The sequence below is a fragment of the Zasmidium cellare genome, assembly GCF_010093935.1.
Source record: "Zasmidium cellare ATCC 36951 unplaced genomic scaffold M409scaffold_35, whole genome shotgun sequence".
Taxonomy (NCBI): domain Eukaryota; kingdom Fungi; phylum Ascomycota; class Dothideomycetes; order Mycosphaerellales; family Mycosphaerellaceae; genus Zasmidium; species Zasmidium cellare.
Genome location: NW_022986979.1, coordinates 156,422 through 180,838, shown reverse-complemented (window position 1 = coordinate 180,838; position 24,417 = coordinate 156,422). Strand labels below are relative to the sequence as shown.

General features: G+C 53.1%; 15 protein-coding genes across 15 annotated transcripts; 10 read left to right on the top strand and 5 right to left on the bottom strand.

The window, feature by feature from the left end:
- Positions 1 to 9: 9 nt before the first annotated feature.
- Positions 10 to 1,411, top strand: M409DRAFT_27103 (uncharacterized protein; the record flags this gene model as incomplete). The annotated part of the gene is made up of 3 exons (XM_033808422.1): positions 10 to 320; positions 376 to 492; positions 547 to 1,411. 3 exons carry the CDS (start codon positions 10 to 12, stop codon positions 1,409 to 1,411), a joined length of 1,293 nt encoding a protein of 430 aa, XP_033663367.1.
- A 976-nt stretch (positions 1,412 to 2,387) lies between these two features.
- M409DRAFT_27102 (uncharacterized protein) lies at positions 2,388 to 3,462 on the top strand (the record flags this gene model as incomplete). Its single annotated transcript, XM_033808421.1, has 4 exons — positions 2,388 to 2,685; positions 2,742 to 2,843; positions 2,896 to 3,029; positions 3,088 to 3,462. 4 exons carry the CDS (start codon positions 2,388 to 2,390, stop codon positions 3,460 to 3,462), a joined length of 909 nt encoding a protein of 302 aa, XP_033663366.1.
- Positions 3,463 to 4,055: 593 nt separating this feature from the next.
- Positions 4,056 to 5,273, top strand: M409DRAFT_27101 (uncharacterized protein; the record flags this gene model as incomplete). The annotated part of the gene is made up of 4 exons (XM_033808420.1): positions 4,056 to 4,132; positions 4,187 to 4,449; positions 4,509 to 4,970; positions 5,020 to 5,273. The coding sequence occupies 4 exons, from the start codon at positions 4,056 to 4,058 to the stop codon at positions 5,271 to 5,273; spliced, it is 1,056 nt and encodes a 351-aa protein (XP_033663365.1).
- A 31-nt stretch (positions 5,274 to 5,304) lies between these two features.
- On the bottom strand, positions 5,305 to 7,101 carry M409DRAFT_69076 (uncharacterized protein; the record flags this gene model as incomplete). The annotated part of the gene is made up of 3 exons (XM_033818115.1): positions 5,305 to 6,633; positions 6,688 to 6,862; positions 6,944 to 7,101. The coding sequence occupies 3 exons, from the start codon at positions 7,099 to 7,101 to the stop codon at positions 5,305 to 5,307; spliced, it is 1,662 nt and encodes a 553-aa protein (XP_033663364.1).
- A 444-nt stretch (positions 7,102 to 7,545) lies between these two features.
- M409DRAFT_58235 (uncharacterized protein) lies at positions 7,546 to 8,187 on the bottom strand (the record flags this gene model as incomplete). The annotated part of the gene is made up of 1 exon (XM_033813857.1): positions 7,546 to 8,187. One exon carries the CDS (start codon positions 8,185 to 8,187, stop codon positions 7,546 to 7,548), a length of 642 nt encoding a protein of 213 aa, XP_033663363.1.
- An 887-nt stretch (positions 8,188 to 9,074) lies between these two features.
- M409DRAFT_27098 (uncharacterized protein) lies at positions 9,075 to 10,512 on the top strand (the record flags this gene model as incomplete). The annotated part of the gene is made up of 4 exons (XM_033808419.1): positions 9,075 to 9,200; positions 9,257 to 9,358; positions 9,461 to 9,791; positions 9,842 to 10,512. 4 exons carry the CDS (start codon positions 9,075 to 9,077, stop codon positions 10,510 to 10,512), a joined length of 1,230 nt encoding a protein of 409 aa, XP_033663362.1.
- Positions 10,513 to 11,145: 633 nt separating this feature from the next.
- Positions 11,146 to 12,255, top strand: M409DRAFT_27097 (uncharacterized protein; the record flags this gene model as incomplete). Its single annotated transcript, XM_033808418.1, has 1 exon — positions 11,146 to 12,255. The coding sequence occupies one exon, from the start codon at positions 11,146 to 11,148 to the stop codon at positions 12,253 to 12,255; it is 1,110 nt and encodes a 369-aa protein (XP_033663361.1).
- A 572-nt stretch (positions 12,256 to 12,827) lies between these two features.
- On the top strand, positions 12,828 to 13,262 carry M409DRAFT_27096 (uncharacterized protein; the record flags this gene model as incomplete). Its single annotated transcript, XM_033808417.1, has 1 exon — positions 12,828 to 13,262. The coding sequence occupies one exon, from the start codon at positions 12,828 to 12,830 to the stop codon at positions 13,260 to 13,262; it is 435 nt and encodes a 144-aa protein (XP_033663360.1).
- A 435-nt stretch (positions 13,263 to 13,697) lies between these two features.
- M409DRAFT_27095 (uncharacterized protein) lies at positions 13,698 to 14,252 on the top strand (the record flags this gene model as incomplete). The annotated part of the gene is made up of 1 exon (XM_033808416.1): positions 13,698 to 14,252. One exon carries the CDS (start codon positions 13,698 to 13,700, stop codon positions 14,250 to 14,252), a length of 555 nt encoding a protein of 184 aa, XP_033663359.1.
- A 50-nt stretch (positions 14,253 to 14,302) lies between these two features.
- On the bottom strand, positions 14,303 to 15,610 carry M409DRAFT_58233 (uncharacterized protein; the record flags this gene model as incomplete). Its single annotated transcript, XM_033813856.1, has 1 exon — positions 14,303 to 15,610. The coding sequence occupies one exon, from the start codon at positions 15,608 to 15,610 to the stop codon at positions 14,303 to 14,305; it is 1,308 nt and encodes a 435-aa protein (XP_033663358.1).
- A 435-nt stretch (positions 15,611 to 16,045) lies between these two features.
- M409DRAFT_69073 (uncharacterized protein) lies at positions 16,046 to 16,782 on the top strand (the record flags this gene model as incomplete). The annotated part of the gene is made up of 3 exons (XM_033818114.1): positions 16,046 to 16,118; positions 16,175 to 16,666; positions 16,724 to 16,782. The coding sequence occupies 3 exons, from the start codon at positions 16,046 to 16,048 to the stop codon at positions 16,780 to 16,782; spliced, it is 624 nt and encodes a 207-aa protein (XP_033663357.1).
- A 540-nt stretch (positions 16,783 to 17,322) lies between these two features.
- M409DRAFT_27092 (uncharacterized protein) lies at positions 17,323 to 18,397 on the bottom strand (the record flags this gene model as incomplete). Its single annotated transcript, XM_033808415.1, has 2 exons — positions 17,323 to 18,264; positions 18,365 to 18,397. 2 exons carry the CDS (start codon positions 18,395 to 18,397, stop codon positions 17,323 to 17,325), a joined length of 975 nt encoding a protein of 324 aa, XP_033663356.1.
- A 715-nt stretch (positions 18,398 to 19,112) lies between these two features.
- M409DRAFT_69071 (uncharacterized protein) lies at positions 19,113 to 21,700 on the top strand (the record flags this gene model as incomplete). The annotated part of the gene is made up of 4 exons (XM_033818113.1): positions 19,113 to 19,115; positions 20,444 to 21,000; positions 21,055 to 21,533; positions 21,567 to 21,700. 4 exons carry the CDS (start codon positions 19,113 to 19,115, stop codon positions 21,698 to 21,700), a joined length of 1,173 nt encoding a protein of 390 aa, XP_033663355.1.
- Positions 21,701 to 22,025: 325 nt separating this feature from the next.
- On the bottom strand, positions 22,026 to 22,301 carry M409DRAFT_27089 (uncharacterized protein; the record flags this gene model as incomplete). Its single annotated transcript, XM_033808414.1, has 3 exons — positions 22,026 to 22,129; positions 22,192 to 22,223; positions 22,273 to 22,301. 3 exons carry the CDS (start codon positions 22,299 to 22,301, stop codon positions 22,026 to 22,028), a joined length of 165 nt encoding a protein of 54 aa, XP_033663354.1.
- A 476-nt stretch (positions 22,302 to 22,777) lies between these two features.
- On the top strand, positions 22,778 to 23,314 carry M409DRAFT_58229 (uncharacterized protein; the record flags this gene model as incomplete). The annotated part of the gene is made up of 1 exon (XM_033813855.1): positions 22,778 to 23,314. One exon carries the CDS (start codon positions 22,778 to 22,780, stop codon positions 23,312 to 23,314), a length of 537 nt encoding a protein of 178 aa, XP_033663353.1.
- Positions 23,315 to 24,417: the final 1,103 nt, after the last annotated feature.

The window sequence follows — 24,417 nt, the reverse complement described above, 5'->3', positions numbered from 1 at the left end:
GAACATGCGATGGCCGAGCAAAATCGCAATTACGGGACCATCGTCGTGGAGACCCGAGAGCAACAACACACGCAGCCTGCGCCACGAACAAGTTCAACCGGACGTCGCATCTGCATCTGCCTCCTCATCGTCTGCTTCCTTATCATCCTCGTATTTGCCTACATACTATATGTCCTCGTGCCAAACATCTTCACTTGTTTTTACGACCTGAATCCCCTCTGTGAGCGATGGGCAATAGTCATAGGGCCAAGATCGCCCGTTCATCACAACACCACCGGGGATTCTTACGCCGTTGGCTTCAGCCTCGCAGCAGGCTACGGGTATGCAACGAGCACACATGTATGTTAGGGGGCTACTGACCGAGAGACGTCTCAGAACTGCGGCGATCAGCTTTCGAAATGGCACGAGCATAACGATCGGCCGATACGATGGAGACGATGCGTACAGGAAGTTCATGGCGAAAGCGACCTCCAGTGATGCTGTGCATCCGACGTGAGTTGATCTTCTCTGTTCAAATGGTCCTCGCCATGCTAATGAATCACCGAGTCCGCCGTACTATTGCAATGGAGCCTATGCCGATTCGACGCGGCAATGGGCACGGCTGTGGCGAAAGAAATTGGGCAAGCCCGCGTCAGAAGAGATAGGCGCACTCGCAAGAGTTCTTATCGGACTCAAAGGTCCCGTCAACAAAGCACTGGGTGACCTGGGTCCTCTCAAGTACGCCACGATTGCGACACCATACTTACCGGCATTGTTCAATGAAGACCTCGATGACATCGCAGAGTACGCTGGCTTCCAGTTGATCACGCCATTCAAACTGTCCGGGGATAGTGAACATAAAGCAATCACGGACATCAACTTCTCGTTTTGCGGCATGCGGCTCGGGAATTGTCAAAGCTTCACCAACCAGACGGTAAACCAGGAGCTAGATGTGTCTCCTGAGAGCGACGACGAGATACTCAGCGTCTCCTATAGCATAGATATGCTGACTGCTCATGTGTCGCCTCTTGGTGGCTTTGCCAATTACTTCTACGCCGCCTCCGGCATAGCGGATCCGTGGCTGGGAAGAGGAGCACTGGAAATGTACTCATCACCACACGAGTACTGGACCGCAGTCGGATATGCACTCGTCAATGCAACGGACTCATATTCATGGCGAGCAGCGAGACTTAGCCGTGTAGTTGTCCACAGCGAGTCTGCAACAGATCCCGACTTTCAACGTGTTCTACGGGAGAACGTCACCAAATATCAGATCTCGAAGAGCATGCCGCCCGTCTCTATGGATAGTCCTCTATATGCAGCAGCACTTGACGCGGCAGAGCTCGGAAAGCGGTGTATGCTGCAGGACGATGGCTCGTCGTACTACACAGGTTGTGTGCCAGATCTTCATCCGAAGATGCAAGGCTGGTAGTGCTGCCGGGAGACTAAATGCGCTCAATTCTTGCACCGAAATTGGAATGAGACTGGAAGAGGTTTTCTGGGCAGCAAATTCTCCCCGTCACTGGATGAACGAGCGTGAGGACGGAGCTATCCTTGACGCCTTCGAAGCTACAATGCAGTTGGGGATTTACGCCCATTACCTTACCCCTTCTACGATACGCAATGCCGATGAACCATCTCTTGAGCGGCACAAAGACACGACTTCGCCAGGTATCACCATCCCGCCATCGAACGGCCTCACCACGTCGGAAGTCTAAGAGCGGTACCCTTCAGAGCGGAGTCAGTCAAGACGACGACAGGCATTTCCGAATGTGTCCAACTTACCTCCAACCCCCAAGCTTGAAAGATCGACGTCTTCAGCACTGTCGACTTGTTCTGGGCTTTCAGCGAGCTCTTCGTACGTATCGCTACGCCTGTACTTGTTTTGCTGCACGTGAGTTCAAGTGCAAGACGGACATGTGCTTGTGGGCATTACCTGTAGCAGGTGCGGCAATCGCGAACGCTGCCAGAATACTGAGGACAATGACGACCTTCATGCTTTCTTGCGATTGGGTTTGATTTTCGTGGCTGGAATGAAAAAGGTAGATTTTGTGAAGTCCACTGAAGCGATTCGGCGAGACTTGAGTGGGACACGGGTGCAACATGTAATGATCCCTCACGGCTATCATACGCAGCTCGTCGATATGAACGGCGTGGGAAGCATGCTGACAGAATGCCCGTTCTTACGCTAGATCTGACCTACATTCGCGGACTTAGGGCCCGAGATCAGCACACGATCAACAAGAAGGCTACACATGCAGCAGCTGCGTGATATATAAGGATTCCGGAAATCGCAGAATTAGCTGTTTCCAGAGAAAGGGTGGGTCCCCTTCAGACGAGGCTGGGGCAAGGTCACAGATGAGAGCCTCGGTTTTTGCTCGCCCTGCGAACAACTGCTTTCTCGCAAGATGCCTTCTGCCCAGTTCTCGTGGAAGCCCATTGGCAAGTGGCCGTGGCAAGACAACACTGCTGCGTACACAGCACTCAACAATGGCACACCCGACGCAATAGGAAGATCTGATGAGCTCGATCAGGCAGATGTCAATGCCACAAAACGAAGCTCCACTGCCTGGACGATAGGCGTTCTGTTTTGCATTGTCTTACTCACGAACACATTTACCTTCACAGTCGCTCCGGGGATCGCAAAACGAGTAGGCTGGCTTCACGCCAACATAATCGATACCGACCAGCCACCAAAATCATGGGGTATGATCAGTACACATCTTCTGGACACCGCAAATCTCTTACGATCCTCTGAACAGCTCTCGTCGACGGACTGCCCACGAAGTTCACGCGCTTCAACTGGTGGACAGAATACAGCGATAAGAACTTCACGGAGACGGATGCTCTATGGGATGACATTAGTGAGCTGTTTGCGACGGCAACCGTGTATGGTGACACTAAAGGCGATGATAGATCCTGCCCATGGCTTCATAGCAGTCGATCGGGAATGGGCCACGGCACAGCACTGGCCGAAGAGCATGCATCTGCCAAGCGACAGTACGAAGAACGTGTATCTACTCGAGGCATACCACCTCATGCACTGCATTGTAAGTCCTGAATGTTTGTCTTCTTGTATTGAGACCACCATCTGATCTAGATCAACAGACAGTCATCCGCAAAACCTTCTGGCAAGCCGTCCACCACCAAGACTACACATTCAACCCTCCCCACGCCGGGCACTGCATCGACATGATGCGGCAATACATCATCTGCAAAGCCGATAACACGCCCCTATATACGTTCGGAGATGATAGTGCCGGAGACGAGCAGGTGCGGAAGTGCCAGAGTTGGGACGCTCTTCGGGATTTCGCCACAGAGAATTCAGCGTGCTATAGGGACACGCCGCCAGATGTTGATTCCAATACGTTTCCTTTGGGGGCTCATTTTGGATACTGTGACAGTGGATACGATGGTGTGAAGGAGGGCGAGAGGAGAGGGTCACGCGAACATGGGGCAGTTTGGGATGAGGATCGTAGATAGTAGCTTGTAACGAAGCATCATCATGTCCCGGGTAAGCAGGAAGGGTTGGTTCCAAATCGCGGCCACGGGCAGAGAGTATTGCGTTTGCTACCCATTTGTCAACTAGTTTAGCTCCCTCTGTTGGTGTGTCAACTACAGGGTGTCATATGCATACGGGGAATGCATTCTTCAGGGCCTGGCTGAAGTCGGCTTGACTGTCATGAAGAACTGCCTAAATCAGCAAAAATCGTCGAAATCCTTGTGGACTCCGTTCCCCGTATGCATATGACAATCTGCAAGCGAAGAGATACAGGGCGTGATGTACTTCTGGCTTCGTACATTTGGCTTCTTTGGGCGTATATATCACTGGAAGGTGATGGATGCCACCCGGGGCCGGCACTGTGATCCGTACAATCATCTGTACTAAGACAAGTGCTGACATCTGGACGAGATCCTCCATGGCTTACGGAGAATGCAGAAGTGTCTGTAAGGTTGATCCCTCGTTGTCTGCTGATCGCAGAAATGCGGACATTGACGGGGCCGACGAACCGAGTTTTTGGCAGTGGAAATGCATGAGATGTTGATTATACCTCCCTTGTTCGATGCTACACATCATGATCAAAGAATCGGGATGGAAACCAAAGTACCAGATTGTCCCGGGGGATGAGACGGAACTCGTGCACAAGACACGGTCAGTTCTTGTCAAGGCCATTCACCATAGAACAAGACGTCTGACTTGAGTCAGAACTCCTTACCGCCTCGCGCTCGTGATCTCGCTATGCGCGGCACTCATCATAACAGCCTTCACGATCGTATACCCACGGATAAATGCTGTGAACACATGCTCACAGCCACGAGTCCGACGAGAATGGCGATCTCTTTCAGAACAACAGCAGCTCGACTACTTGAAGGCTGTGCAGTGCCTTGCACGAACACCCTCCGGCATTCATCCGAATGCAAGCCTACATGACGACTTTCCGTGGGTTCATCGCAATATCGGATACATTGGTAGGCAACCCTTGAAGAACGTGCTTGGGCACACGAGGCTGACAGCGGCTCTTTGCTAGCACATGAGGCTGCCCTGTTTCTGCCATGGCATCGATACTTCGTACATATCTATGAGACAGCCTTACAAGAGTCATGTGGATACATCGGCCCGATGCCATACTGGGACTGGAGCCTGGACTGGGAAACCATCACGCACTCTCCCGTCTTGAATGATTATACAGGCTTTGGAGGAACAGGCAACGAGAACAATCATGACTGTGTGGAGCAAGGCCCGTTCGCCAACATGCCAGCCCTGTACAACGGCACGCATTACGAACTTCACTGCCTCTCGAGACATTTTGCCTTTAAAGAAGATGTCGGCGTCCGGCATTACGACGTTAGCTACTTGAGTCCACAGACCACCGCTGACGTGCTGGATACCGACGACTATATGGAACTCGTACTGGGCATTGAACATGGCCCTCACAATCACCTGCCATTAGGGATAGGAGGCGACTTTCTGTCTTTCACTGCCCCGGCTGGTACGTGAGACGTGACCTAACAACTGATATACGCTGACCATCGATCAAGAGCCCCTTTTCTTCCTCCATCACGCCCAGTTAGACAGGCTGTGGTGGATCTGGCAAAGCAGAAGCAAGCAAAATTCCCGAGCGTACTCAGGGCCGAAATCAATGGGCTCGAATGAAAGTGCCAGCGTGGATGATCTGATACCGGTTTCGTTCCCTAGTCTTGCGGATGATGTTCCTGTGAAGGAAGTGCTGAGCACACAGGCTGGAATTCTGTGTTATACTTACGACACGGCTCAGATAGGTGAACCTGTCTAGCTCCGAACATTCTCCCTGGCGTACGCTGATGTTATGATTTTCCTTGTATCCCCTTCTCTCCAGCCACATCAGCCTTGGCCTGTTTCTTCGCAGCTTTTTGCTCGTTCTTCTCACGGTACTCTTTCCGCCACTTGGGCCCGTTGACCATTACATACCACAAGATCGGACTGAAGAGCACAGGCAAGAGTGCAAAGAAGGTGGTGGTCCACCCTATCCCAATCTTGTTGATCATGGGAATGACTCCACTCGTAACACCAGCGCCAAACCAACACCGCATGAGATTGTTCGCTGCCGTAGCTGAGCCAGCTTTACCAGGAAATGTGTCGACAAGCAGGACCTGAACGACGTTCACTGAAGCGCTGGCACAGAAGCCGATGACGAACAGGAAGATCAGTGGACCAGCCAAATTGACATGTGCTTGCACCATCCACCCAAAGCCGATCTCCGCCGCTGCAGCCATAGCCAATGTTGGGATTGCAACTTCCAGCCGGGCTCGCTCGATGGGGAAATTACTGAGGTCCACATTGCGATTCTTCTCCAGAGGTAGGCCACGTCTTTTGGCGTGCACGCGATATCTGGAGTCGATGAAGCGGCCTCGTACCAAGCCTGCTAGCAGGCTGCCGAAGCCGAAGGGGAGGTAGCATAGGGCGATCTGAATCTCGTTGAAGCCGTAGATTTGGCCGAATTGAGATGGGATCAAGGATGCTACGGCGTAGTAACCGCAGACCACAATGGCAGCATATAGCATGATGAAGCCGGCTTGCTTGGTGAAGACGATCTTGAGCGACTCCCAGGGATTGGGGAGCTTTCTGATATGGCTTCGTGCTCGAGCGAGTTCCTCTCGCCCTTCCCATGGGATTGTGTGGCCTTCTCGAATTGCTCTCCTCTCTCTTATAGCGTTTGTCAAACAACGATTCCACTTCGGCGGTGGGACAGATCCGTCATCGACGACCTTGCGACAAGTCTCTGGAAAGAACAGTGCGACAGGAACAAAGATAGTCCCGCTGACGATGAGCAAGAACCAGAAGATCCAGTGCCAGCCGCAGTACTGCCCGATCAAACCACCTATGATGGGACCGAGCGAAGGGCCAGCCTGAGGCGCAACAGACATGTATGAGACATACACGCCACGTTCTGCTGATGTGATGATGTCGGCGGCGACTGCTTGCGCGAGGGATACGGTGCCGCTGCTGCCTGCGCTTTGTACACATCGGAGCACCATGAGTGCCGCGTAGTTATTTTGCAGGCCTAAGCCGAGATTGGCGGCCATGTAGATGATGAAGCAGGCAATGTAGGCTGGACGTCGTCCGGCCGCATCTGAGAGGCTGCCAATGAACGCGGGCGCGAGACCTTGCATAATCTAAGAAAAGTCAGTCTACAGGCGAGTCGAAGATGCGATGATCGACGAACTGACCAGGTATGTAGTGATCGTCAAGTTGACCAGGTCATAAGAGACGTTCAAGTCGGCTGAGATCTGATTCAATGCAGGGAAGTAAATCTGGCCTGATACCGGTGACAAGAACGAGCAGACTCCAGCGCAGAAGATGATGATTCTCTTCTCGCCATGTGTAAAGACGGAGTACGGCTTGCTATCGACTCGGTGCAGAGTTGTCTCATTGCCTTCGATGGCAGCCTCCTCATCAGCGTTTGCTGGATGGGCCGTGTCAGACTCGGGTTCTCCATAATCAGCGTTGTTCTCGTCCAGCTTGTTTTCCTTGTCATCGATGTGATCTTCTGAGGTCGCACTTTCGACTGTGGGCAACACGTCGCCGTCAACTCGAAGCTGGTTCTTCGATTGTTCTGGCTGAGTTCTAACCGGCGAAGGCATTGAGCTTTCTTCCTTGGTGCTCTTGTACTTTAGCGTTGTCCGTTGAAGCCTTCGGAGTCTCGAGACCGCGCAAGAATTGGAGAATCCTCGATGGGAAGGATGAAAACATAGTTATCGGTCTTTCCAGAGTTTCGCTGTTGCAAAGAATCGGTCATCTCGCTACGTTAGTGTAAGTCGGTGTTAAAGTCGAATCGCCGGGTGATGGGAGACGAAGCTGGCCGAGACCGGCTTCAGAATTCCGACATGCGCAACAAAGCCCGCGACGATGTCAGGCTGAAGGCAGTTCAAAGTCGCACAACAAAGTTTTCATCGCCCAAAAGCCCACAGAGTCGCCAAAATGTAATCAAACGCGTCTAGTCCTGAGATACCGGTTATGTGAGTCCTGGCTCTACGTTCAATGCAGTCCCTCTTCTCCAGAGCTAACTCGTCGTACACTCACGCACATCATCCCCTCGCCCTCTCAAACCCTTCCATGAACTCCGCCGCATTAGCGACGTATCCCCTGTTCGGCATCACCTTCTTCACAAGCATATCATGGACCTCCTGATGTGGATCCGCACATGCATCCTCAATCACCGTGACGACAAACTCAAGATCTGTTGCTGCCATGGAAGTCCTCAATACACACCCAGAAGTGCTGATGCCACAAATCATTAACGATGTGATGCCTTTCGTCATGAGAAATTGGGGTAACCCGGGGGATCGAAGGGCAGAGACGTATCCTGGGAGTCGAAAGAATGTAGGTTCGTCCTCATCGACGCCTTCTGTGAGAGCAGCAGGCTCATCGCCGCCGTCGGTCTCGCTCATCATCTTCTGGACGTTGGCGAAGACGACTTGGTCCTTGCATGTTGCGAATGGAGTGCCTTTGGCGTCCACCAAGCCGTGGATGACTAGGATGCCTTTCGATTTGGCCCAGTCTCGAAGCTTGACCGCAATTTCAACGACGGCTTGACCAGCATCCTCGGGTAAGGCTTTCTCAACCAGGAAACTGTGGAAGTCGAGCAACAAGAGTGCAGTCTGAGATGGGCCGTAGTAAGCTGGTGATGATTTGTCTTTACGGTTGAACAGGCCTGTAGGGGCTGACATCTTGCGAATCTTCTTCGTGCGTTGAAAGTGGTCGTATTGATTTTCCACGGCTGCTGACAGCGTATTTTTCCCTTCACTACAGTGCTGAGTGCTCTCATCGTTATATTTATGGTCACCACTGATCGCAAAAATACGCTCTTCCGTCGTCAACCGGCTCCATCGGAGTTACGGCTCGCACAGCCTCGTGGACTCCGATATAGGCCATGTGAAGTACAGTTAATAAACTTCGTATTGAACTTCAGCGCTGCACGACTTCAAAGTACGAGAATAGCAGAAGCATTTCGATGCAGAAGAATTGTCGACGTCGCAATATTGTCGCCGACGGAAGATAGTGTACACGGCGTCACCCCCTCACGATCGACTTGAATTTATAGTTTGCGGTAACTTCTCTAGGCAACCCGTCCTCGCGAGGAGATTTACTCCACAGCCACATGCACTTCACGCGGTCCAGCAAGGGCTTACCATCATCACCAACATCCTCGTCCTAGGCTATGGACGTCTCATAGCCTTCAGTCTGTCTACGTGTATTGTGAGCATGTTCTTTACTGTGCCGTTCCAGTCTCAACCAGATGAGGCAAAGACTCGCATATTCCCCAAATAGGACTTCGGTTGGTCAACCTCCTATTCGCCAATGTTTAAGGCGTGCCATCCAAGACAGCACCGATCGACAGCGCCGTTCGTCACAACAAGCCGTCCGAACTGGTGCAGCATGGCGTCAAAGGATCGACCCAGCTGAAAGGGAGATGGAGCAGCAGCTGTTCATCTTTCGTCAGGCGTCCGACATCTTCTCCTCTCCCGTTGCTGTTCTTCGACACAACAGCAGCAGCCGTGGATCGCTATCTTGGCGGCATACACCCACTGCCTCAGCCTTGCAGTCGCTGTGAAGGATGACTGCGTTGGTGCGACTTGTGTTGTTGGTTTCAGCCTTAGCGCTGGGAGGGCTGTGTCAGACGGGCAATGTCGCGTTTGGATACAACCCGCTGTGCAATGGCTCTTTCGCTGATGCCAATGCGGTATGAGACGCTTCGTGTTCTTTGCGCGTCATGCGCGTAGCTGACTGATGCCACAGACTGGGGTCTACTACTACAATCCACATGTCGACCAAGGCCAACAAGCCAGACAGCCCGACAACAACTCTGGCAAGACGAGGGACATCGGCATCGCATTTACTGTAACACAGGTCAACGACTCCCGCCTGCAGGACGCGACATGGATCAGCACCCAGGCAAGTTACCTTTGAGGTATGCAAGTACAAGATTCTAATCTACCCCAGGGCGCCAATTACTCAGATGACTTCGGTCTTGGATACGACGTCTGCGGGATGAACTTTGGGCCCTTCCCGGACAACACCAACCTTCGCGGGCAGGCAGACAATGGCTCTTGCACGACCATGTTCGACGCCGACTGCGTCAATGCGATTGAGCTTGCCGTACAGCAGTATGCACTGGACCTCGTGGCCAATCCTACTCCGGAGCCAAACAGCAATTTGACACAGCAGTCTCTCCCAGGCGTATGCAATAGTATCGGGGAGATGTTGCAGAGCAACATACCGCAGGAATGCACGAAATACGTCAACGGCTCGACGCAAGTTGGAAGTCGGACAGGTGAGGAGTCCATGCAAATAGTGGACTGTTTCCCGCTAACACACTCATAGGTCTCACCGGCTACAACGAGTCCCTCGTGTACGCCACAGGTTGTACCGTCCGAAATAATAACGGCACATGGTACGAGCTCCTCAGCGACACCGTCGATTACAACAGCGAGACCTATTCCATTCTCACGCAGACCGTTACACCCATCATCGCCGTCTGGATGCCGATCGCGAACGCCGACCGACCCTCGACCATCTCATACGCTACGGCGGGAATGATCTGCGTGAATGTGAATCACTTCAACCCCGGGAGTGTCGTGCCGGCCGCTTTACCCTCACCGACACCTGTAGGAAGCGGAGGAGGATTGAGTGGAGGCGCAATAGCAGGGATCGTGGTTGGTGTCGTCGTAGGCGTGGCATTGATTGTCGGACTGGCTGTGTGGTGGTTCCTGGCCAAGAGAAGGAAAGGCAAGAAGAGCACGGAGTTGCCGGTGAACGAGAAGGATACTATTGATATGAGTGGTAATGCTGTGGTTGGCGATACGGATTACAAGCACACGCAGAGTAGTCCGGTCGAGGCTCCTGCGGAAGAGAGGCCTTTGGCTGAACTGGAGAATCAGGACTTCAGGCCGGAGCTGGATGCCGGTAAGGATAACCAAGTGTTTGAGTCGGATGCAAAGCCCAGTGCTCCTGCTGTTGAGCTGGAAGGCAGTGCGCCGAACGCGCAGAGGTGAGCATTCGTACATTGTATTCAATGAGTTTTTGCACAATTCTGGTCCAGCCATCGGCATCTCTCTATGCATGTAGGAAGCTGACGACGGGCCTTGTTCACAATTGTTCCTTCAACAGCTCGTCCGGGCGTTCAGCATGTTGGAGCTTCGTCCATTTCACAAGGCTTTGGATCCATGCAGAGTACAGTGCGATGTTGTCTTAGCCCAGGAATCCTGGCAACAACAAGGTCTGGCGTTATGTAAGCAGACTTGGCTCCAACTTCACCCGATTTCTGCTGCCGACCAATCCCTCAAAACATCAACAACATCAAAATCAATGTCCATCCTGAAGACTGTCGCTATCATCGAGCTGCCATAGGATGTAGTATGACCTCGAGTCCAGCCGGCGCGGCGGTATGTCTGACGAAGCCGCCTCCGTCGAAAAAGCGATCTTGCGATACATGCTTCAAGTACAAGGAAAAATGTACCTGGTCTGGCAATTCTCAGGATGAATGCGACCGCTGCCGCCGAACTGCCTCGAAATGCACCAATGCTCGGCCTTTGCAACGAGTGGGAAGGAAACCGAGATGTCTAATAAAGCCAACTTCCGCTGTCTCGGGCTCGAACATCCCTCCCGTCGTGAACCCTTTCGGTGCTATGTTCAAGGACCTGGATCCATTCGAAGAAGGAGTCGTCGGCAGATTCCTCGATGTAGACTTCTTCAGTGAGCTCATGACCGTCCCTCGTATGGGCCGGGCAATGCACCAGCAGGCTATGAGCAGCTTACTGCAACACTGGGAGCTGACCCGCGATGGGTACTTCTCCATGTTTGGCGCCTTTGCTGCAGCCAAATCGATCGAGATGCCGGCGTATGATCATGAGAAGAATCTCCAACGAGGGACACGAGCACTTAAGCAGTTCCGCCTCATGCAATGCCCGAGTGTAACTTCAGAAGTCACTCCGTGGCTTTGGCTTGGTATTTCCGTTCTGATCTATGCGCATTGCGGGCTGGGCAACTCTGGGACTACTGTTCGACGATACATCCTTCAGCACCTGCTCGAGCTACGCCAGCAAGGACAAGACTACACTTCGCACCCAGGGGTGATCTCTCTCATCGCTCTTGACATCTTCGAGTGTTTGATTCATCGTAGAATGCCCGTGTTGAACATGCCACTGCGTCAGAATGTTGGAGCTGATGCATTCTTGGGTGTATGTGCCCCGTTGGTGCGACTGTGCTGCGACTTGGCTACGTTGAGCTACAACTGGCAAGACGGGAATTTCGACGAGGATGTACTGGCTGGATTCGAAGCTGCCGTGGATTGCTGGCAGCCAACGTTGTCGCCGGACTGGTACGAAGAGGCCTCCAAGATTGAGACCACACATGTCCTATCCCAAATCCGTGTACACAGGGCCATGTTACTCCTGTTCGCGCACCGATTGAGGCACGCCTTTGGAAGAGAAGACGCAGCGGCATCCCAGATGGCTCACAGCATCCTATCTGAGCTGGACCTTGCTACCATTGCCACACGCCAGCCTCCAATGTGGACCATGTCACCCTTTATCGTTGCGGCATTGGAGGTACCAGATACCAATGAAAGATCGAAGGTTGTGCGCAATGTTCCAAAGTATGGCGACAAACTCTCGCCCAAGTCGCAGCGAATGGCCGCAGACTTTCTACGGGCTTTCTGGACATACCGAGACCAGCACGATGGCTTCAGATGGATCGATATGCTGCATTACTTCCCACCGCTGTGCCTATACATGTGAGTACAAATGATGATTCACTGGCTTAGATCTCGCTGAGGAGAAAATGACAATTGCTCCGTTGGCACGGCTCAAGCAAGTTGATTACAATTTCGAAGACACCGATATCAAGCTGAGGCTGAGCCGTGTTGGAGAACAAGTCTGAAGGCCTTCGAGCAAATCGATCAGGAAACCAAAGCGCAAAATGGTCGTATTTGATTGACTGGAGTCGCGAGGTGGGTCTCGACGGCATGCCGAAGACGGTTACACAGGTTGTAATGAGGCTCGGCAAGACAAGCCTCGATTCAAGCAACAATCCTCCGTAACTTTAAAACGAGCACGCCGCCGCTATACCACATGAGACCAGCATCACGCCAGGGACGATCGACTACAATGCCTCACAATGCTGCCGTATGTGAGTTTTGATTGGTTGCAGCATTGCTTTGTATCGCCATGACGAGAGGAGCAACATGAGATGCCGTGGCATATATCAAGCCTTGGATCCTGCGCAGGAACAGATGATCCTTTCACTTCGATCTTGCAGCCTCTGCCTTTTTAGAAATTACTCGCAAACGTTCCTAACGATCACATTCATGATGGCCACGAAAACCCCATATGCGACCACAAATGTCCACCAGCCGTCTGCGCAAGATCTGGACAACCGAATAAACGATCTTACCGCCCAGCTCGCCGAAGTCAAGGCCGAACAATACAAGCGAAGCCGTTCACAGCAAGAACTCGATCCCAAGCAGCCATCCGTCTACTACGACGCACAGCCCATCGACAATGACGACCAGATACCGAACTATACGACCGAGGCACCTCTTCCAAATACCAGCAGAGAGATTGTCTCAACGCCCTCTCAATACCCTACAATTCCAGATGCACCACCGCCGCCCTATTCTGCCAACCAGGACCGCATCCCTCTACCAATTGTCCTCCCCCAAACGTCCAAGAACTTCCGAGGTGCCTTCTATAGCCCCTTCGTCCGCGCTTACGTCCCTGAATTAGAAGCCCACGGCCTTTCATAATCCGACTTCCTCACATTCATCGATGGCGTCAATGAAGCTTTCGTAGCCAACCCGGTCTCCGAAGGATTTGGAATCGCAGGCATGATCATGCAGCAGCTCTACGGTATACAACCTGTCCAATGGGCAGGACTGGGGCTGCAAGTTGCGTCCGGTGCCGCCAGCGCCGCGACATCGTATGCCAGGACAAGAGCGTACATCAAAGCGGTGAATGCCGACCTATTCCATCCAGTTGGGTTGCATGTGAACATCTTAACTACGAAGAAGATGATGGCGAAAGTCGGCCATCCCGAAGAGCGATTGAGTTTCCCGCCTCTAGACACCACCGAGCAACTCGAATAAAACAGCCTAAGCCGCGAATCGACCGCCAGTAGCAGTGTCTCAATCCCCAACGAAGACGCCCGCATGCGCCGAATCTGTGCCCTGCAAGGCTACGTAATGCCACTCGACTTCGACGTCCCGGAAGCCGTCACGCCCGATAACGTCCTCAAACGCATGGGCGCCGCACAAGCCCGCCGCCAAGCGCGGAAACAAGAAAAGAAAGACGACAAACGCCGCGAGAAAGCTCTCGAGAAACGCCACGACAAGCTCGACAAGGCCGATGAGAAGATCGCGGAGATTGAGAAGGATCTCGCGAAGGAGAGGAGGAAGATGGAGAAGGAGATGGGGAAGAGGAAAGCACGGGAGGAGAGTAAGGAGAGGAGGAAGGTTCAGAGGGAGTTTGAGAGGGACGAGAGGAAGTTGAGGGGGGATTTGGAGAAGGCGGTGAGAAAGAGGGAGAGGAAGGTGGAGAGGCATGGGGAGAGGGATGGGGAAAGGGGGGAGACGGGGTTGCCGAAGTTGGATCGGAGGGAGGAGAAGACTGCTAATAAGATTCGGTGGGTGGTTGTTAGTTGTTGGGAGGGGGAGGATGAAGAAGGAGATGAAGAGGAGGACGACCCCTCAAGTATGAGTAGTGAGGGCAGGGGAAGGGGATTAGAGAAACAATCATAGTCTCCGCAAGGAAGATAAGGCTTGTAGCCGCGACGATGAATTTCGCACATCTACTTCAACTTGAAATCCTTGTACGTCCACTTCTCCGTGCGGAACGTTTGCTTCTTCTTCATCTGTCCAACCTTCTTCCTCACCTCCAACTTGCCATTGATCAACAGATTCCGATAGCGATCTGTCAGGAGATTTCCCTCGGGCCTCAGCCGTCTCAACGACTCCTCAAGATCCTCGGGTAGTGTGACTTCCAGTGGTGCTTCCGGGATGGCTTTCTGGCCAAAGCGACGTTTCTGGAGCCCAGTCTGGCGATCATTTTCGTCTGAGTCCGAGGAGTCGTTGTCGGGTTGGAGTTGGCTACCTGGCCGACGCTTCTTGTCCCGCTCTGAGAGTTCTTTGGCGATTTGCTTGATCTGCTTTTCCTGCTTCTCGCGCTCCTTTTGCTTAAGCTCCCACTTTTCTCGCGCCTCTCTCTCCTTCCTTGCTTTGACCTTGTTGCGTTCCGAAGGCGTCTTTCGCTTCGTCTGCTTTTGTGTATGTGCTTCTTGCTCAGCCTCGGATTGAATGCCGTCCCATTCGCTCTCCCAGGCACTTTCGTAGTCTGTGGCGTACTCGTCCTTCTCGGCTGCCTCAACCTTTGCTGCCTCCTCCAGTGCTCGTATCTCTTTCTCCTCTGCTTCTGCCTCTGCCGCAAGACGTGCCTTTTCAGCTTCGACAGCAGCTTCACCTTCCCTCTCCAGCAATGCGGACCAGTCACCAACAAGCGGGTTGTACGACTTTCCAGCATCAGGTTTCCGTACATGCGCCAGAGGTTTTCCACTCGCGGTCAATGGGACAGGTGCTTGTTTGAGCGTCTTCGGTGCGACCTTGTCTTTCGGCGGCTCCAAGAAACTGAACTCGGGTTGCTCTACGGGTGCAACATCTGCCCATGGATCGTGCGAGGCGCCCTCGTCCGCCACCACACCCACACTTCCGCCGTCTGCAACACCCTTCAATCTCTGCAGCTCCCTATGCGAGACATACGTCCCGTTTTTCTGCCTCTTTCCACCACCAACCGTCTCTTCCGCTTTCCGCTTGCGGTGGTCCAGGCCCAGCACAGCGCTTCTCTGTCCCAGAATCTCGTCCGCCTTGAGTGACTTCTTCCCTCGCTGCTTCTTTTCAATCTCTGCGTCGCCTTGCAAATCAGTCGCGAACAGTTGATCCGCATCTTTCTCCGCGATCACGCCGCCCTTGATGATTTCTTCTCGAACATCGTCCAGGCCGGTCTGTACTTCGGAGATGTCGACATTCTTCCGCCAGGCCTTCTTGCCCTTTCGGGAGGGCTGTGAGTGTGTCGCCGGTGCGATGACGGTCTTGTCGGCGGCCATGGTGTAGTTCAATGTTGAAAGTCTGAAGTTTTGAACGGCTTCGAAGAATTTCAGATCGAAAGTCGCTGCGCTAACTCCGCTCGCCAACGAAGGATCGACCCGTGCCGCTGCTCGGCTGCTAATCCTTGTCCGGCCTCGTGGACTTTCCACTGCGGTGGAACGACGGACTCCCCTTAACTCACCCCTCCACAATCAATTGCGCCAGTGAACACTGCGGCGAGAATAATCGACCTCCAACTCGACATCTCTCGAATTCGCCGTTGAAATTCAGATCCAAAGACCGCCTTTGATCAAAGCGCCACGACCGAATCCGGAAGCAATCCATTGAACTCGAGAATCAGCGAGAGAGGGAGACACAAGACTCGAGAACATACGACTTCTACGAGGCGACGGATACGGTCTGAGAAGAGAGAGTGAAGTCTCAGACAGACAACCATGGCCTCCAACGTAGGCTCCTACACCAACCCGCTCAAGAAGTTCAAGCTAGTCTTCTTGGGCGAACAATCAGGCAAGCAACCAACGATAAACTCCCCTCACATCCACACTCTAACACGACACGCTCAGTGGGCAAGACCTCCCTCATCACCCGCTTCATGTACGACTCCTTCGACAGCACCTACCAAGCCACCATCGGCATCGACTTCCTCTCCAAAACAATGTACCTCGAAGACCGCACGGTGCGGCTGCAACTCTGGGACACCGCGGGGCAAGAACGCTTCCGGTCGCTCATCCCCTCCTACATCCGCGACAGTTCCGTCGCCGTGGTCGTCTACGACATCACGTCGACGAAATCCTTCCAACAGACCCGCAAGTGGGTGGACGACGTGCGGGGGGAGCGGGGCAACGACGTGATTATTGTGTTGGTGGGGAACAAGACGGATCTGAGCGAGAAGAGGGAGGTTACGGCGCAGCAGGGCGAGGAGGAGGCGAAGCGGTTGGGGTGCATGTTTGTGGAGACGAGTGCGAAGGTGGGGCATAATGTTAAGGGGTTGTTTAAGAAGATTGCGCAGGCGTTGCCTGGGATGGAGGGCGAGGCGCAGCAGGGGGTTGCGAATAGTAAGTCGAAGATACATGGTGATGTTCTGGGTGGTGTGCTGACTGATGAATTCGCAGCTATTGATGTCAACGTTAACGCACCCAAGCCGGAGAGTGAAGGCGGATGCAACTGCTGATCGAGACACGGCACGCGCAGCAGGAGAAGAGCACAGCGGAAGTGGCCGATCAGGGACTGTGTATAGCGTATGCGAGGGAGAGGGAAAAGCACATGGACATTTCACTGTGCTGTAGAAACGAAAAGCAAGCGAGAATAAGCCAAGGGAAATGACATGCAGCGCGGCGTTGGAGGCGCAGGGTGCATGGCTGCATAGCGAGCGAGCGCTGGGAGGGAAAGTTCTGCCTGTGCTTATTTGCGTGCGTTGATGAGTCTGAGAGAGACGACTATACATACAATCTGAAATGCGCCATGAGCGAGTCTCATAGTCCATTTGGTGGGGAGTTAAAGGTAAGTATGTCATTGACCTCGTGTGATTAAGGACTGTACCGTCCCATATATCTAATGCTATACACTGTTCATGTAAGACCGCAGAGTACTGAACAAAGACTCACATCCATCCACGCGACTTCGCTCCTCAACGCCGCTATCAATGCACCCATGCTTCGCTCATGCCCATCATCCATCCTTCCCTCATATCCAGAATCCACTCGAAGGGGTTTTACTCTGGTACCTTCTTTCCAGCACCAGCCGGCAAAGGCGGACCAGTACCACTCCTTGCCCTCCTCTCCCTCTCACCCACACCCTCAGGCACCTTAATCCTCAACGCCTTCCTGCCACTTTCAAATCTGCCACTCGTAGCTCTCTCCCACTCACTCTGCCCAGCCTCCGATTCCTCCCTGCCAAGCCAATACCTCTTGCTCGGGAATCGGAGCATCAGCCTTCCGAGCTTGGAGCTCTCCTCTCGGCCTTCACGGAAGGGGTTCTCAGCCATGGTAGGGTCGGAAGTATCGCTGTAGGAGGCCGATGAGTTGGATGTCGAGGCGACGTATTGTCGTAGCATGGAGCGGGCGTAGGACAGGACGATCATGCAGAAGTAGATGCGCACGATGATGAAGGCCGCGAGCAGGGCGATGCTGGTCATGGAGTCGCTCTGCAGGACGGACTGGCTGAGCGAGGCCTCGCTGTGGCCGATGGCTACTGCCTGCTGGCCGGCGAGAAGACCTGGCGCTGGCTCCGCGACAACTTCCACCTGCGTGACGTTGTGCTCCGGATCGGTAAACCCGGCCACCTCGTTCATCGTCCCGGCACTGCCCCCGATCGGACTGTCCTTCCCAGGCTCCTGCAAATGCTGCGAAAGAAGCATGAACCACCCCGCGCTGAAGAGCGCCGTGTACACGCTATTCACCACCGTGTCCAAAACATATATCCACGCGAGCGCGACATTGCGCAGCGGCTGGTCCGGGCGTCGAATCGCGGGCATGAGCCATGTTACGAGGCCAAGGATGACGAGGGAGTAGATGTAGTGGGAGAGCTGAAGGGGGTTGAGGTGGTAGCCGGTGAAGAGGGCGAGGATGCCGTAGAAGCCGGTGACTTTGTTGATGATGAGGGTGAGGTTGATGAATTCGGCGGCGGTGCGGAGGGAGACGAAGTGCAGGAGGGACTGTAGAGACATGTCAATCATATGCGCCGGTTTGTTGGGTTGGGGGTGTGGGCTGGCGGTGCTGAGGTTCGTTTGGAGACTATACGAGGAGATGACATACTCGCGGTTTGGGGACGCGCAGGACGGGCGCCATGTTGTCGTTTTGTTGTCCCACTCTTCTTCCAATTTCAGTACTGGTGGTTGATTGTGAGTTCAGAGGTATTCTGGCGGGTGATGGTGTTTGAGGAGTGGTGTTTCACGAGCTGACGTCCGTTTCGCAGGCAGAGATGACTTTCTCGTCGCACAGCTCGGATCCCGGCGGCTGTGAAGTTTGATGCCTGAGGCACGCATTGAACTTGGCTCAACTTCGACCACACCTGACCTGCTTCTTACCGCATCCACCAGCAACAATGACCGTCTGCTGTCCCGATGACAACCATCAAGTCCAGACAACTCATTCCAAATCCCGACATGTCTCGAAGACACAATGGGCACAGGATATGCGCGATTGGTCACGATGGGCTTCGCGTCCTATCTCCTTTGCTTGCGTACCACCCTGAAATACTACGTCTCCCATGACCAAAAAGCTGCCAGTCGTTGCTGAGGAATGTGATATTAGTGGTAAGCCAACGACATTGATCAACAGATGCTGTGCCTCTCCAACATTCGCTCTACGGGCCTTGCGCGATTTTGTTTCCAAGAGCTAGCACAGAAGCATCCGCGGCTGAAGGTCGTGTTACGTACTGAGAGTGTTCCCACGACCGCACTGCTCCTCGAATGCTCAGGCTGGCCATCGAATCTATGAGGAACACTCGGACGTTTCACGCATCTGAAGTCCTTCTGCCTCCATGGACGCAGTCATCGGCGTCATGGTCTTCAAACTTCCCGGCCTCCTGTGTCGCCATTGCTCGCAGCAACCCAACGACTTCGACTTCGGTGTGACTGAATGTTAGCCGAATCCACTACGAAATGCACGAAGATGAATCATCATTGCCAACACCGCACGCTTCGCTACATCTACTCACTTAGTTGAGGCATTTCCTTTCAAAGGATTCACAATGAGGCATTTTAACATTCTCTATCCAGGGCGACAAGTATAAGAATCATCCCATCAGCGCAGGTACATTATTGATAAGTCCATCCAACACTTCAGCAAGCCTCTCACCAACAACAACGGCAACAATGAACTTTCAAACCCTCTACCTGGCGGCAGCCGCCCTCTTCGCCACCACTGCCTTCTCGGCCGCTGTTCCTGAGCTGTTCTCGCGCGACTGCAACTTCTCTTGCAGACCATGCGCTGAGTATCCCAACAATTGCGTCCAGGTTCCTTGCGTATGCAGAAGGATTTCAGATGTTCAAAGATCGTATTGCTGACTGCGACTAGTGCAAGACAGACTGAAGCGGTCGTGACCTTCCCGGGGAACAGAGTCGGGGGTGTATGAATTGGCACCCAGAGTCGGAGGAATATTGTCTTCAGGAGAGCGGGTAGTGTCGTTACCCGTTCTCCTAAGAAGTCGTTATGTTGAGGGAGGCAATATGCTCAGACAAAATCTGGACTTGATCGTCTTCACCAACTTGCACCGCAATAACACCCACAATATGCTTCACCATGTTCTTGATTATCATGAGGCTGCCACTCTTCTCACTTGGCAGTGATGACGCGCGCCTGCAGAATTCTCTCCGAGCGAAGCTGCTGCAGCATTGCTAAGGCGAGAAGGATTCGTTCAGGCACCTAGTAAACTGCTGATGAGCGTATAGCTTAGGGGTCTCTGTATCCTCTTACCACTTCCAAGATGGGACACCGGAGAGGTGCATCTCTCTATCGAGACGAGCCTTTACACATGTGGGAAGGGAGTAACAATCGGAGCCTGATGCAGGCTTCGTCAGCCACAAAATGAGACAAAACCGTCCATAGGTACTGGTCAATATATCGCTCGGTAAGGGTAGTTTTGCCGTCCCGATAGCAGCACTAGTGTTCAGGACAAGTTCATCGACCTCTAGTGCTGCCCAGGACGATGTCTACTTACTGGGGCTTCCAGCCGTAAGAATCCTTGACAAGCTGATTGCAGAGATGCCTGCTTCTTGGTGCCTCGCCTTCAATCAGGGAATCAGAAAATACTCGCCCGCTAACCATCGCCATTTCATCTCTTGCGACTTCAACATTCGTTTCTCTGTTACTGAGGACATCCACCATGGCAAGCACGCACACTTCGACATTCCTCCCGAATATCAGCCCAAGCTGCGTCCTGTGCAGCCCAAAGACACACGATCGGACGATGAGATTCTTGATTCCCTCACCCAACCCACTCCAGTCTCAAGCGAAAAGAACATCTGGGCATTCTGGCACGCCGGTCTGCGAGGGCTTCCGAACTGGTGTCCCCGCAACTTGATCGATTGGCACCGTGTTTGTGGTCCATCATGGACCGTTCGGCTCCTGGATACGGTCCCAGGCAGTCCGAACAACGCTTTACAATGGGTCGATGCTGATATGCTACCCGAAGCTTTTGTCAAGGGGACGATGGAAGGTCCGTATGTTGGACAGCATTCGGCAGATCTGTTGCGGGCGGCTACTCTGTGGGAGCATGGAGGTGTTTGGATGGACGTCGGTATAATCTTGATTCGTGATTTGGATAGGGTGTGTTGGGATCAGCTTGCTGATGAAAGTAATCCGTACGAGATGTGCAATGCCTATGTCGATGGTGTGATTATTGCGAATCACTTCGTGGCGGGCAGGAAGGGAAGTGAATTTCTGCGAAAGTAGTATGCATGGAGCTCTTCATTCTACTGATCAGAGACCTGCTAACTTCCCAGGAGGCAGGAGCTCTTCTCTCACCTCTGGTCAGACCGCAACTCCAGCACCGGACTCATATCCAACCCTCTCCTCGCCTTCCGCGGCGAAATGCTCCCATCAGCAGCCATGGCACGCTACAACTTTCCCATGAAGCTCGACAAGATGCCCACGATCATGGATTACACCGCTCAGATCTCTGCCTATGCCCGGCTCGCCGTTCTGGAAGAACCGAGTGGTGGCTTCAACGGCCAGGAGTACAGAAAGAACAAGATCCTTAAGTTCGACGCCCTAGGCGAGTGCTGGGCTGCCGAGGCTGCGATTGGATTTGGCGGTCAGGATCTCTTCGACCTACTCGCCACGAAACGTACTGGGCCGGATGCACAGCCTCAATCCGAGGAGTATCAGCTCGCGGAGAAAGTCGTGTGGAGACTCCTCAGCAGTGCATCCATGCAGAAAGTTACCCACGGGCACGATCTCGTGCAAAGTCTTGGTTTGGGTAGTCTGTGAGATATGCCTGAACACGAGGGTAAAGACAACGAGCCAGGCACTTTTGCGGATTTATTGAGGTGTGGGAGTGTGCGTTTCGAGCAGACGAGGGAGGAGATTGAGTGTGTTGATCCAGAGAACGTGGAGGTTGTGATGAGGAAGGGGTTGCTGGAGCCTTGAAAGCTCAGCTGAATCGATCATGGCAACTCACACGGCCACGGAAAAAAAGAACAGCCCATCACATACTCCTGGAATGACTCTTTGGTCACCCGGTCATCAGACCCTCACAAGCTGGTTCTCTCCTTATTCCCCGCGATCACCCCTCCTCAGACTGCCTCCTCCCAGCCTTTGAATTTAAATATCGATTCCTCAACAAATGTCAGCACAGCAAACCCCTCTTCCCCCTGAACCACCCCCAAAGAACTCACCTCTCCTCAGCCCACCCCATAACCCACCAAGCCCCCAAAAGCGCGGGAACAACATACAAGAACTGATTCCGACACCTTCAAAACGTATTGAAAGGGCCCTTGCCGTCGAAGGTGTGGTAGGAGGGTCGGATGTGGTTGGGACTGAGCTTGTAGGTGGTTATGTTGTATTGCTGGGGGAGGTCTGGAGGGATCGCATCAGTTAGACAGATGGGGGAAGGGGGCAGGGAGGGAGGGAGGAAGTACGTTTATGGCCCCAGCAGAGGACGGGTTTGTGGCTTTAGAGTTGTTAGTTGGGAGAAGGGATGTAGGGGATGGGGGGAGTACTCTTTTCGGAGGTCTTGGTTGTATTCCATGGTTGTTAACTGTTCATCGATATGCTGAGGATTAAGAACGAGCCTCTGCCTCAACGAGGACACCTTTTATATTTTCCAAGTATGACATTGTCGTCGTGGTGTAGCCTCACGTGACCGGACTGTTATGACGGTCGCTAGCCAATCAAAAGACAGGGAATGGACCGGCCAAGCTTTTCGAAGTGAAGGATTGGGGCTCCGCTTGCTTGCTTCCCGCTTCGTGTTTACAACATCATCGTCTCGGCGGCGTTTCTTCAGGAGGACTTTAGCGATTGTGGATCTCTGCATATATGAGTGATTCAGGTCTCATTAGCTTGCTGCCGCTGATGACCGTCGATGCCTGGAAAGGAATTATCCCCAGCTCGTATCGCATGCCCTGAAGACGTGCTGTCACCTTCATCAAGCAGGAAAGGCGAGATCTGTGAAGTTTTAACTGCACAGCAAATTCTCTCATCTGAACGGTCAGCCAAGCAACCAAGATGCACATCTCAACGAGCGAGGGACCACAGCAAGGCGCCACGCCGATGCCGAAACTCCTCCCAAAGCCCAGCATGACTCCTGTCGAAGACCCGTCCCTCGAATCCCACATCAAAAACCTCGTCCTCACCATGATCAACGCCATGAACACCCGCGACTTCAACCCCTCCTCCCCAGCCTGGAAACCCACGACTCCGGACTTCGTCTCCGAACCCTCCTTCCACATGAACTACCTAGCCGTCAGCCTGCACGACTTCCTCCGCCTCTTCGACGAACAAACCCGGGACCACCCGGAGTATTTCTGCGAGGTCAAGGAGGTCAATGTGCATGTGAACTCGAAGCGGGATCATGCGGTTTGTTTTACGGAGGTCGAGACGAATGGGCTGCCGATTGGGATTGTGAGGAGTAGTGTGGGAATCGTGGAGTTTGTGCGTGTTGGGGAGGGGGAGGGCTGGAAGTGTAAGAAGTATCGGTGTATGCCGGGGATGGAGGTTTTGGGGGTTCCGGATGAGGGGAAGGGGAGGAAGGGCGGTGGGTGATGGAAAGAAGAATTTGAAGAATCTGCTTGCTTTCTGGTCCTGGCTCCCTCGACGACGGCTATGAAGACGGTCTCCAGCTTGCTTCCTGACCGACACTTGCCGATCCCATAAAAAAAATCCCTCGAAAACGACAGACCAAGCGGCTCCTTAACAACAACTAAAAGCTCCCCTTCCTAGACTCCTCAACGACTGTCCTCACAATCACCGCGTCAAGCTACTGCTAGAATCAGTCGTCCGTCCGTAATCGAAACTTTCGCACGCAGGGAAGCCTACCTCACGATCCTCGCGTAATGATGCGTGGCGATCATGGTACTTGGCACGGACCCCAATCCTATCTTCACTCGTATGATGGGTCTTCAGGCAACCGTCCGCCGCAGTCGGTGACAAGAGGGTTTTGTACGCCGACCTTCGAGAACCGTCCTTGGTTGGAAGTTTCGGCATTGTGGAGCCGCATTGAAGGCCAAGTGTACAAGGACGTTTGTTTGTCTACGGTCACGCAGATTTAGAGCGGGATGAAAATAGGAAAGGTTGAGACATTGAGAATGATCTTTGAGATTTTGTCTGGGAGTTTGGGGGTTGGGACTGGTATTTATCTTCCCCCGGGACCTTTGACCACTCGCCATATTTGGTGTGAAGGCAAACCCTTTGCTATTGATCGCAGAAGTTCCGTCAAGGCAGACCATGAACGGGGCGAAAAGTTGCCCTGCTTCAAGGGAGAAAAGTGCGTCGTAGCGGTGGACGGTAGCGTCTAATGCCCTTTTTGAGGATGACAGTCGCATTGTCATTGGCATGGCTGCTGCTGTCCGCTAGACAACATACAGGATCGACGCTGCCGGGCGAAATGGAGTTGGAATTCTATTGGGTCGACTTCCTTCGATGTACGCCACGGAGTCTCGGCTTGCTTCCAATTACGAATTCAACAAGACGGCGCCGGGTATAGTAAGATAGAGGCATCTAGCTCTACTTTCCAGATTGCCGAGTTAGGCAAGGCTTGTGCAAGGCAGACATTAGGGTATAGTTAATATAGTATATCTACTATAGATCTTGTATTTCTAGTAGTTATATCCTTCTATTACTTACCTTCTAGCTCTTCTATAGTAGAA